This window comes from Brachypodium distachyon, chromosome 3 (assembly GCF_000005505.3).
Source record: "Brachypodium distachyon strain Bd21 chromosome 3, Brachypodium_distachyon_v3.0, whole genome shotgun sequence".
In the NCBI taxonomy this organism is placed as follows: Eukaryota; Viridiplantae; Streptophyta; class Magnoliopsida; order Poales; family Poaceae; genus Brachypodium; species Brachypodium distachyon.
The window spans coordinates 49,878,087-49,890,090 of NC_016133.3; the positions used below are offsets into that span (position 1 = coordinate 49,878,087).

Consider the following 12,004-nt stretch of genomic DNA (forward strand, 5'->3'; position numbering starts at 1 on the left):
TTTTGCACAAAAAACCCAACAAATCTTCACTTAATATGTGTATACCACTCTTCGTTCATAACGGACTTTTCGTCTAGCTTTGCTATTGATCCAAGCCTTAAGCTTGTCATCAAAGGCCCACAAAAACCCTGTGATGAAATTACGAAAAAAAAAAAAGGAAGGAGGATCCAGCCCAGGGTTCTCGGGCACTCCTCTCAAGCTGCCCCGTCGTCTCTGGTTTCATCATTGGCCGTAGGGCATGTGAACGGTTTCTCTAGTATATTCATGAAATGGAGGAAGCCTCGACCTTCTTTTGCCTGGCTTTTCTTCCCGCATACGAATTTTCCGTCCAGCGGGTGCAAAATCTCAAAGCTTTCTGGGCAAAATGCACACGAAGTCTTCAAGTGACGCGACGACTTATCTGTTGGTAGAGAAAGACAAATGCATAAATCAGGACTCTTTTTCTTTTTCTTTGAGAGGGCAGGACTCAGGAGGATGAGAGTCCTCTTTCGGCATAATAAGTCCCAACTCGCAGTTAACCAATCAAGGCCCAAGACGGCAAATTCAAGAAGACACATATATACAATGGTAGCTAGCTTACCGATGATGGTGCATGTTTCGACAGTTGGTCTGCAGAGTTGGTAGTCGTATCGCAGCTCAGCGAAGAAGTGCTCCACGGGGTCGTCAACCTTGTTGGGCCTCTGTTTGCTACTACTGGCGTTCCTCTTGCGAGCCAAGAAGCTGACATGAACCCAAATGTTACATCTGAAACCTACGTACACGGCCATCAAAGGCTTGACAGGATCAAACTCCGAACCCTGAAATTGTCCAAGTAAAATTTGTTAGTACAGTTTAGAATACTGAATTATCATGACGCTGCTTTGATCGATGCCCACTACCGGATTGTCGGCGTTGTAACGGCGGAGAGCGTAGTGGACATGGCAAATGATGGAGGCATCGCGCTCCCTGCAATCGATCCAGACCAGACCAAGTATTGAGGAATTCGAAAATTTAAGATCAACCTATGAGTTAGCAAGGCGCGCAGTGGATCGGTAAGGAGATCGTACTCTTCTGTGCGCCGTCTCCAATTCTCCCCGCCGTGAGGCGATTGCATCCCGCACCCGCACATGGAGCGTGCCTGGAGTATCTGAGCCTCGCGGGTCATGTTGCACGCGTCAGGGGGCAGGGGTTCGTCCTCCTCTGGAATAACCCGCTCCATCGACTGCCGCGATCCCATCGTTGTCGTTGGGCGCAAGCGTCTTTTATTAGCCTGTTCTTGGGAGCTGGCGGCTAGCGCAGGGCGCAAGTACTCTGGGTCAGATCTGCAGGAAGAATAGCCTCCAGTATGCCGTGCGTGTATATAGAGAAGCAGGAACGTCTGCGATCCGATAGCAATTCGATTAGGCCTATGTACGCTAGGTCACGATGCCACCAGAACGACCGAATCCTATGGTGAGTCGGACCCTGGGTCCACAACCACAACTGAAACTAAACCAGTCGTCTGAGATTAAAAAACAATGGGCTATTCGTTCTGGAAAGAAAAGAGACCAGGATAGAAAAGAAAATATAAGTTAGCCAGGCAAGAACAAATTAATTAACCTATAGGATGTGTCGCGACTCCTGATAATGTGAGGTTTTGGTGTGGCATAAGTAATCAACTTACTAGTACAATGCCCCGTGCGTTGCAACGGAATAATAAAATTAAACACATAAACAAGTTGTGCACATATACGGTGCCGGTGTGCTTGCTTCCCATATACGGTGATTGACTTTTGCGCACATCATAATCCATCTCCTTCATGAACACTCCCTCGCCGCAAAATGCATATTGTCATCAAAGCACAAATTTTTTCACTGTTCAGTTATTTCACGAAATAAATTACATACCGTTCAGTTATTCTATGAAATACTTGTATATGTTTGTATCTAACTTTCTATCATTTCATTTTATTTGTATCTTTTGAGGTATCTCAAGGAACACCAGAAAACGTCATAATTAAGCTTAACCTCCCAAATCATGATCTTACATCCCCAAGAATAAACTTTTCATGGCAGCCTATGGCAGTAAACATTTAAGCTTTTGCATCAAATAAAATAAAACAGTACATGTGGTAGGACAAAATCTCTACCTAAGCAATATTGCAGCAGAATAAGTACGTAAGCATTGATCAGGAGTCAGAAGATTAAGATTAAAGTCAAGCTATAGATAGCCACTAAAGCTGCCTCTAGCTAGCCGTGGCCGTTTTTTCCCAACTCAGTAGCTGATGGATCCCTCGTCGGTAATTAAGGTATAGACAGCCGCTTGATTGAGTCACCATCTGAATCTGATCCAGCTTCTGGAACAGTAAGTAAATCCACAAATTTCTAACTCTGAATTCAGCCTGAAGCTAAAGCCATTAATTCATCAATTCTGCTGCATACGCCCATTAATTTAAGCTCAAAATCCAGTACCACACATACTTATTCAATCCATCCACACACAGTGAGACACATAGCTCAACAGTCGATCCAACACTTGATCGATACAACACTTCATTCATCCGCAAACAAAAGAGGAAAAATAGCTCAACAAAATCAAAAACTATTTATTTTTATTTTTTGTGTAGGCAACTCATGGCGCCGTCGAAGTCGGCATGCGGGTGTGGTGGCGTCGGTTGTAAGACAGTGTAGGAGAGAATTCTGTAAAATAAAATAAAAAATAAACGACGGTCTCCTAAAATAAAAATGAAAAATAAACGACGGCTCTACAAATTGACAGGTAGGACCAACACGATGTTGGTTCGGAGACAGGGAGCTCCAGTACCAAATTAATGCACATACGAACAAAGATTTGGATACCATCTAAAAATGATTTGGATACGAAGAGGGGTGAATCTTCCATTTGATTTAGTAAAAAAAAAAGTCGACCTACAAAGGGGTAAGCCACCCCAGGCATTTGCATTAAGAAGAAGACATTCTCACACAGGTCGAGAAATCCCTGAACCCTGCCCCACACCATACACAGCGGCACCGAAGCCCGTGCGAGAGCGGACGAGTCTTAGGTTTGTGCTTAAGGCGTGAGGCAGAGGAGAGCATTTTTTAACCCCAGCCTGAAATTCGCTCCCATGGGGAGACCTGAGGAGTGCTACTAGATTTGTTCTCTTAACCATTACGCCAAGGGCACGTTCGCAGATTTTCGTAGGAGTTCCTAATTATCGAATACTTGCACTTTGCCTAGAATATTTTTCAACTAACCATAATTATTACACTAATTGAGATAGTAAAATAAAGCTACATAAAAGTAATCTCAGTGATGTGTCATTTTTAATCGTCTGATCTATTGTTGGACGTCTGAGATTATCCGTGCTCGAGTCCCCACAATGTACCTATGAATAAGGATTTAGATGGGCAAAATTTCCATTTAATTTCTGTACATGCTTTGCCCCTTTTAAAATGTACGGCGTATAATTTTTATTGGAATTTTAAAGTTTGATTAATCTTATAACAAAAATGTCAACATTAACGTTGTCAAAGGAAGAAGAATAGATTCATTTTAAATATCTTTTGATAGTAATCTTGTTTTGACACTGTATATGTTGATTTATCAAAATTTTAAAAATTGATGATAACCTACATTTTGAAACGCAGGGAGTATACAATTACTGAAGACTAACCATTTTTCTAGCACTTCTTCGTAGATCAGAATTATCACTCTAATAATTTACGCCACACGCGAACCATGCCTTTTAAAGGAAAACATGACATATGTGGTCTGCACGACTGCACATCAGCGCTCAAATGATCACAGAGCATACAACTAGAGAAACCGTTCACATGCCCTACGATGAAACCAGAGTCGACGGGGCAGCTTGAGAGGAGTGCCTGAGAACCCTGGGCTGGATCCTCCTTCCTTTTCTTTTTTTTTCGTAATTTCATCACAGGGTTTTTGTGGGCCTTTGATGACAAGCTTAAGGCTTGGATCAATAGCAAAGCTAGACGAAAAGTCCGTTATGAACGAAGAGTGGTATACACATATTAAGTGAAGATTTGTTGGGTTCTTTGTGCAAAATATTTGTTGATATTTTGACGGGCCAATTTTTTTACGGGTAGATTAATTTGTTGATAGGATACTCTAATTGCTGGGCTTTCCTTACGAAAGTAAGTTATACATCCAGTAAAAGTACTCGGAAGCCCTGACATTACAACTGCAGGGGATTCTCAGAATTAACGTTATACGAAGAATCATATACTCCCGCTGGAAGATGCTTTTAGTCATAGTCAGAAGTAGTAATTTTTTTTTTGCCATCTTACGTCTTAATGTTCACCAGATCTGTAGAATGGTAGTCTCTGAGAACAATTAAATTCCTAACATATGAGCTGGTACAACCTGGAAGAAACAAACAGTGGATTTGTGTGTGGTTGGGAGATGGGAGGGGGCGGAGACCAGAGGAGAGGAGGAAGAAGCATTCCAAAGAACCATGGCGCTGGCGCCCTTGTCGGCAACAGCGGGAGTGGTGACCGCAGAAGCCTGTGGGCTCGATGGGAGAACCGCGACTCTGCTGCTCAGTGAGCTCACCGACAACTCATAGACATTTGATAAAGAAGGGCGGGCGAGAAGGGGAAAGGTCACTCTGGGGGCATCGTGAGAGTTAATTTGTCATATTAGACAACTAGGATTGTGTCATCGAAGTTGATGTGTTCGTTAAAGTGTCCATGTTCCTGTATGGAGAGTACTTTCTAAAAACGTAATGTTCGTGGCATTTGTTATGTAGCAGCAGGCGCCAGGATTCGCTGGTCCACCTCGGCGTATTGAATCTGGGGTGCTACTGCCGCAGCCGCTGCAATACTTGCGGCGTTGGATATTTAGTGGACTCGAGTTCCTGCGACACTTAGTCAAGAAATTACTTCCCGTGCCACGTAAGTACAGCTGGCGGGCTATCATGGGAGATCCTATGCCTCAGAATGTCCCTAGTGCGTCTCCTTTGTCCATTCCTTTCATCTTTACTTATTACTAAGAGCCTCTTTGATTCAGTGATTAGCTCAACGATTTCTGGAGGATTTTTTTCTCCTTAGAAATTCTCAATGTAAGCTGTTTGATTACTGATTGTTGGGATTGTAAATAATGCTGTGTAGTGATTTTTTTTCCCTAGATTTTATTTGCACTGCATTGCATAGAGAACTTTTCATTGCGTACAACCTTTTGAAAAGATACCTATGTTTTTACAGTCAAATATATTTTTAATTGCATAGTATTAAACAGGACATGGCAACGTAATCGTTATTTTCCCTATCACGCGTCTCAAGGATTTTGTGACCAACAACTTAAGGAACTTTAATTACCTGGACGACTGATGTTATTGGTAAAACTAACATACCGACTATCCCATTTGAACAAAGTAGAACTATTTATATATTGTTGTCATCACTCCAAAAAGAAAATCATCTAGATAGATCCATCTTTTTTTCACCAATAGACCAGTGACCACCACCTTGACTGATTGAATAGAATAAATTAACCAATTTCATGCAATTATGCTTTTAATCAATATAATGAATTGTTTTTTTTAATATGTGAATTCAATTTGACGTAGTCTCATTGCAAATTTGGATATTATGGGCAAGTTATCTATGCAACTACCTGCATTTATTACGTTTTACATAATTAATGGCTCGAGTGGCCAGTATATTTAAATTATTGTATTGCTTGGATGAACAACAGAGACATGCACCCTAGTTGCATGCACGGTGTCCATAGAGACGCGCCATCGCCATGCTTTTGAGAGTATCTACGGAGCGGGCACTTTTCCTTTCAAAGCCGCTTGTCCGAGGAAGCTAAGAAAAATCTGCGGTAGGACAAGGTTTTGGAATCCTGAAACTGAAGCGGAGAGAAGCGTCTGCAATTGTAAAACCGGAGCAAGATTCGATCAAGTACTGAGCCTAATCATGGAGACAGGTGGGATCCCAACAACGAATGCACCCCCCAGACGATATCTGACGCTACCCTTATTAGGATTCAATTCCTATGAGGTGTACGATTGGTCGACCTCCATGTGGCTTGTTAGCAGACAGCAGGTGGCACGGCTTATTCACATGTATGGGCCCTGTCCCGTAGGGCTGTATGTCACCTGGGAGTACATTTTTGACTGCGTCGGCTACGATGACAATGACGATATGGACCCAGTGTTATACAGAGGATTCGTCCGGCTGCCGGACTGGAGGATAGCATGACAGGATGAGGACCCCACTGCAGGTTATCATGCAGTCAGTTGTTTGCTATGCATACAAGTTTGTTGGCGAAGACCTTCACCTTAAGAGTCCTGGACAATCAGACAGCCAATGGGCCCCGTCGCTGGGTCCTGTATGAAGCACTGCAGACAATTGTCACCGTGAATGTTAAGCCAGTTGATGCATCCGGCTGGGCATACTGATTTGCAGTAGAGGTTTAACTAGTGTAACGCTAATCATTGCTATTATATATTAGCTGTAACTGCGACAATGTGATCATTATCGCAACTGTAGTCGTTGCTATTTCTGCTTTGTTGTTGAAGCAGGTGAATATCGTGACTTTCTTTTTCTATATAAAAGAGTTCAAACTTCAGAAATTCTTGGTTGGTCTATTGCAAATATTTTTTAGTATCACTCTGATTGAAATACTACTTAAGAAACTTAGCTAGACGACCAGTCATTTGGCTATATTTTCTTTTGTTTTTCTTCTTCTTTTGGTTCCACTTTGTCATGCGATTTTTTATGTTTCTCGATGAATAAACAGCAAAGGCAACTCCAATAAAATAATAACAGTGATATGGGTTTGAACAAATATTTAGTATTAGAATATGCAAAGGCTAGGCAGCCAGGTATATCCAGGGCGGAGCACACCTTTTATGTTGCATGAGACCAGAGAGAACAATAAATAGCTATGTTAGTAAGCAATACATTCATTCCTAACTAGCAGTTGTGCCCGCGTGTTGCTACAGGTCAATAAAATCACAAACTATTTATTTTCATTTTCTGTGTAGGCAACTCATGGCGCCGTCGAGGTCGGCATGCGGGTGTGGTGGCGTCGGTTGTAAGATGGAATAAGAAAAATCGTGAAAAAAAACTGGAGGAAAAGAAAATAACGGGCAGTGGCATATTGGTTGTAATTTTAACTGGAGGAAAAAAAAATAACGAGCAGTGGCATATTGGTTGTAATTTTAACGAAGTTAACCTACGGCGATGACCGCGACCGTACCATCACCACCAACTCCAATTTAATAGATAGTAATAGATTACTACAGAACAGAGGAACCTCAAAACACTAGTGAATCAGCAAACGTCTTATCTTAACTCATATAAAGATCAGTTGGTGGCAGTGGTCCGTTACGTTCAACCCACGCCACCCAGTGATTTGGCACAGACCATTGAGATGAGAGGAGGCATGGATTATTTAATCCGAGACAACAAAGGATAATACAGTATTTTCTTTAGTCTTTAATACATGCATGTATTGTATGCATTTTTCCATAGCTACTCGCATGAGTATTGTGCTAGTATTTTAAAGTAACAGGTTTCAAAATAAAAATAACAAACAACGATAAGAATGTTGATTTTCATCCCATGGTGGCTTTTTTTTACCCAAAAGACTGGCACATGGCCCTGCAACAATTCTTCACCAACATATATAAGTTTGGAATCAAATCAAGAAAACCCATACCTAGCAAGGAAGGCACGTAAATAAAGTATCAGGACAGGGTTAGTTTGAGGGGAGGGATAAGCATACCTAGATCATGGATTTCACTATAGTGGGTTGATTTATTTTGGAATTTGGAGCTCATATAATTGAGAAACATAGAAAATATGGATATACACACTAGAAGTAGTATATATTTTGCACTAGAAAATAATGCTTTACTTCATTTGTTTTGACACCAAGTTATCGCACTTTTGTGTACATAAGTGAACCTGAAGTGATAACCATAGTTAGATTTACTTGTTCTGATGTTCTGTCTTGGTTCTTTCAGCTTGCTGCCCGCTTCACGTAAATAAGTGAAACAATAACTGATAAGTTGAGTAAAGTTCGTTTATTCTGATGTTCCATGTTGGTTCTTTCAGACTGATCAATGCAAGGACTCTGTGGGAGGTCAGGCCAGCGCTCAAATGCACAGTTGGATGGCAGGTACATAGCTCTTCCTGTAAGTAGTTGAAAAAATTCATAACATTTGGTCCTATAAGCTAGTTGAAGATTCATAACATTGGCACGGTTTGTCTCTTACGGCTCAAGTGATAGGATACCTAATAGCTGGCCTTTCCTTGTGAAAATAAGTTATTCATCTAGTAAAACTACTCCGAAGACCTGACATCAAAACTGCAGGGGATTCTCAGAACTAACGTTATACGAAGGGTCGGATACTCCCACTGGAAGATGCTTTTAGTCATATTCAGAAATAATAACATGCTTTTGTGACATCTTATATCTGAATGTTTACCAGATCTGTACGAATGGTAGTCTCTGAGAACAATTAAATTCCTAAGATATGAGCTTCTACAACTTGGAAGCGATAAACAGGGGTTTTATGTGTGGTTGGGAGATGGGAGGGGTCGGGGACCAGAGGAGAGGAGCGATAAGCATACCAAAGAACCGAGGCGCCCCTGCCGGCGACAGCGGAGGTGGTGACCGCAGGAGCCTGGGGGCTCGATGGGAGAACCGCCGCGCCGCTGCTCGGTGCTCTCACCGTCACCGGGAACTCGTAGACATCTGGTAAAAGAGGCGACCGCCGAAACGGGTCCTATGCAAGACGATGTGGAGGACGCCGGGCCGAAGGGACGGGGGAGAAGGGGAAAGGCCACTCTGGGGCTCTGGGCTGGGGCGTCGTGTGTCCATGGGACTCGTGGCACTGGGCCCCGAAACCGTATCTTGCGGGTTTTACCCATTAGTTAATGGAGACGGGTTTAGATTAAATCTAATTCCTGCATGTTTGTTCATGGGTCAAAAGTAGGTTTCATGGATTCAAACTCCGGTCTAGCCCTTCCTGAACCCGAAACCTGATGGATTTCACGAAAAATATGATATAAGTCATATACATGACCCGGTTAAGTCCATCCTAGAGAAAATGTTGGGTATATAACATATTTCTAACCCTAATTCATTCCCCCAAATCGCTAGCCCCCATTTTATCGACATACATGATGTTGTTTGTTATTGGATGTGTTGTATATTCTTACGGGTTCAGGTTCCTCGATGCCGGAGGCAGCTGCGCTGAGTGAGCCATGCTAATTTGCAAAAAAAAAAAAAAACACCTGGCCATGATATCGCAAATCACCTAAATAATCGTCCTCCTGACATGATGTGGCGATCCACTTTTCATATGGCCGTCACGGCGGCCGGCGTCCTCCGGCATACAGCGATGTCCTCTAAACCTTGGCCCGTGTCCTCGTGAAAGAACCTGGCTAGCCAGAAAATGTCTACGTGTGACGTGGTGGCGGCGAGTGCGATGATCATCTGGTTTTATGGACTTAGGTCACCGAAACTTGGCCCACCAGCGCATCATCTTCACTGGCCTCGCTGATTGATCGGTTCTTTGAGTGGGAACTACTAGCAACAGCAACATGTATGACGTGCAAATTGTTACCAACATCACATAAAAGAATTCCGAACTAATCTACTTTGAGAAGGAAACATCGATCTCATATTACAGCAAGGCTACCAACAACAGCAATGTGACAAATTAACACTTGGTGCATGGTGCGGCAGTCTTGGTCTTCCATCACTGGAGCAGTAGATCCATCATTTAGGTGGGGGTATTTTATAACCCATATCACAAGGAACTTTTCGCCTAGCCTCACCGCTGATCCAAGCGTTAAGCTTATCATCAAAGGCTCACAGAAACCTCGTTGTGAATATTTTTCTAAAAAGAAACCTCGTTGTGAATTGGCCCGTCAAAATATCAACAAATCTTTTGCGCAAACACATCAACAAATCTTCACTTAATTTGTGTATACCATTCTTCGTTCATAACGGACTTTTCGTCTAGCTTTGCCATTGATCCAAGCCTTAAGCGTATCATCAAAGGCCCACAAAAACCCTGTGATGAAATCACGGATAAAGACAAAAGGAAGGAGGGTCCAAGCCAGCATGCTACTTCCCTTCTCTTGAGCTGCTTCGTCGTCTTTGGCTTCAGCATTGGTCGTAGGGCATGTGAATGGTTTCTCTAATATATTCAAGAAACGAAGGAAGCCTTGACCTTCTTTTGCCTGACTTTTCTTCCCGCATACGAAATTTCCGTCGAGTGGGTGCAAAATCTCAAAGTTTTCGGGGCAAAATGCACAGGTAGTCTTCAAGTGACGCGATGACTTATCTGTTGGTACGGGAGGACAAAGACGCAAAAAAAAAAAATTATAGCTCGAAATTTACTGAAGAAAGAAGGCCCGATACGGCAAATTCAAGGAGAAGCTTAGATATATGAGGCAAGACGTTTTGTTATGGTTTTAATTGGTAGCTTACCGATGATGGTGCATGTTTCGACAGTTGGTTTGCAAAGATGGTGGTCGTAGCGTAGCTCAGCAAAGAAGTGCTTCACGGGGTCGTCAGCCTTGCTGCGCCTCCGTTTGCTACTACTGGCGTTCCTCTTGCGAGCCAAGAAGCTGACATGGACCCAAATGTTACTCCTAAAACCTACGTACGCAGCCATCAGTGGCTTGACAGGATCAAACTCTGAACCCTGAAACAGTCCCAAGTAAAATTTTGTTAGTATAGTTGCCAGCACTGAATTTTCATGACGCTTGCTTTGATCGAAGCCCTACTGGATTGTTGGCGTTGTAACGGCGGAGAGCGTGGTGGACGTGGCAAATGATTGAGGCGTCGCGCTCCCTGCAATTGAGATCCAGACCAAATACGTTAACTAAGGAATTCGAAATTAAGATCAATAATCAACGAATTAGCAAGGCGGCCGGCGGATCGGATATATCGGAGATCGTACTCTTCTGTGCGCCGTCTCCAGTTGTCCCCGCCGTGAGGCGATTGCGTCCCGCGCCCGCACATCGAGCGTGCCTGGAGAATTTGAGCCTCGCGGGTCATGTTGCACGCGTCAGGGGGAAGGGGTTCATCCTGCTCTGGAATCACCCGCTCCATCGACTGCCGCGATCCTATCGTTGGCGCAAGGGGAGCTAGGGCAGGGCGCAAGTCTGGGTCAGATCTCCAATAAAGAATAGGAAACCGGAAACCCCTACCAGCATACCGTGCGTGCGTGTATATAGAGAAGCAGTGAACATCTGGAATCCGATCGCAATTCGATTTAGCCCCTTGCCTATGTAGGCAACGCAAGGTCACTGTATCACCAGAACGACTCAACGACCGAATCCAATGGTGGCGAGTCGGACACTCAACCACAACGTACAATCCGTTCCTGGGCCGCGACCTCCCGCGCAAAATGCGCATGCCCAGCAACACAGTGGGCCTCAAGCCAGCAGTACCTGCCGTTTCATGCGGTCTGCACGTCTGGATTACGTACGCCCGTGCGGCAACTATGCCACCTCTGTCTGGGCCAGCCGTAGGCCCTTAGGCCCATAATTGGTCCCCGTGATCATAGTCCACCTTGCGCGCCTGGGCATTGCCCCGCCTAGGCCGAGCGCCTGCGCCTTGGGCTGCGTGCGCGCGCCTTCTGCCGCCGCGCTGCAGGGCTACCTGTGCTGGATGGGCCTACTGCTGCATGTTTTGCGTAGCGACCGATCGGATTAGGAAGCCTGCTCGGCCCGTCTAGCATGCCTCCCGCCGGTAGATCCATCAGCAGCGCTAATCGATCCGATCTCATCGAAACCGACTCACCGAAGACTGCTGCTGCACGCCGCCTGTAGGCCTGCCGATCGACCCGATCGGCCCAGTACTTGCGCTGCTGCTTTTTCTCTCGAATCCCGATCTCTCCTCTCCGAATATTTCGAACTTGAATAGAATGTAGTGGCTGTTCTAAAAAAAAAGAATAGAATGCAGTGGACGGATGAATGATTTAGGTTGTTTCCATTAGCGCTCTAGAGAAATTTGGGGTAAATTGTGTGACCATTGTATTTGATCTCG

General features: G+C 44.1%; 2 protein-coding genes and 1 pseudogene across 2 annotated transcripts; 1 reads left to right on the forward strand and 2 right to left on the reverse strand.

The window, feature by feature from the left end:
• Positions 1-8,818, reverse strand: LOC104583802. The gene is made up of 5 exons (XM_010237398.3): positions 8,569-8,818; positions 1,047-1,269; positions 879-945; positions 581-797; positions 1-400 (listed from the first exon to the last, which is right to left on the reverse strand). The coding sequence occupies exons 2-5, from the start codon at positions 1,214-1,216 to the stop codon at positions 195-197; spliced, it is 660 nt and encodes a 219-aa protein (XP_010235700.1). The 5' UTR covers positions 1,217-1,269; positions 8,569-8,818; the 3' UTR covers positions 1-194.
• Positions 5,674-6,597, forward strand: LOC104584288 (annotated as a pseudogene).
• Positions 8,819-9,553: 735 nt separating the features above from the next.
• On the reverse strand, positions 9,554-11,227 carry LOC106866308. Its single transcript, XM_024460414.1, has 4 exons — positions 10,914-11,227; positions 10,738-10,804; positions 10,439-10,655; positions 9,554-10,292 (listed from the first exon to the last, which is right to left on the reverse strand). Exons 1-4 carry the CDS (start codon positions 11,063-11,065, stop codon positions 9,922-9,924), a joined length of 807 nt encoding a protein of 268 aa, XP_024316182.1. The 5' UTR covers positions 11,066-11,227; the 3' UTR covers positions 9,554-9,921.
• Positions 11,228-12,004: the final 777 nt, after the last annotated feature.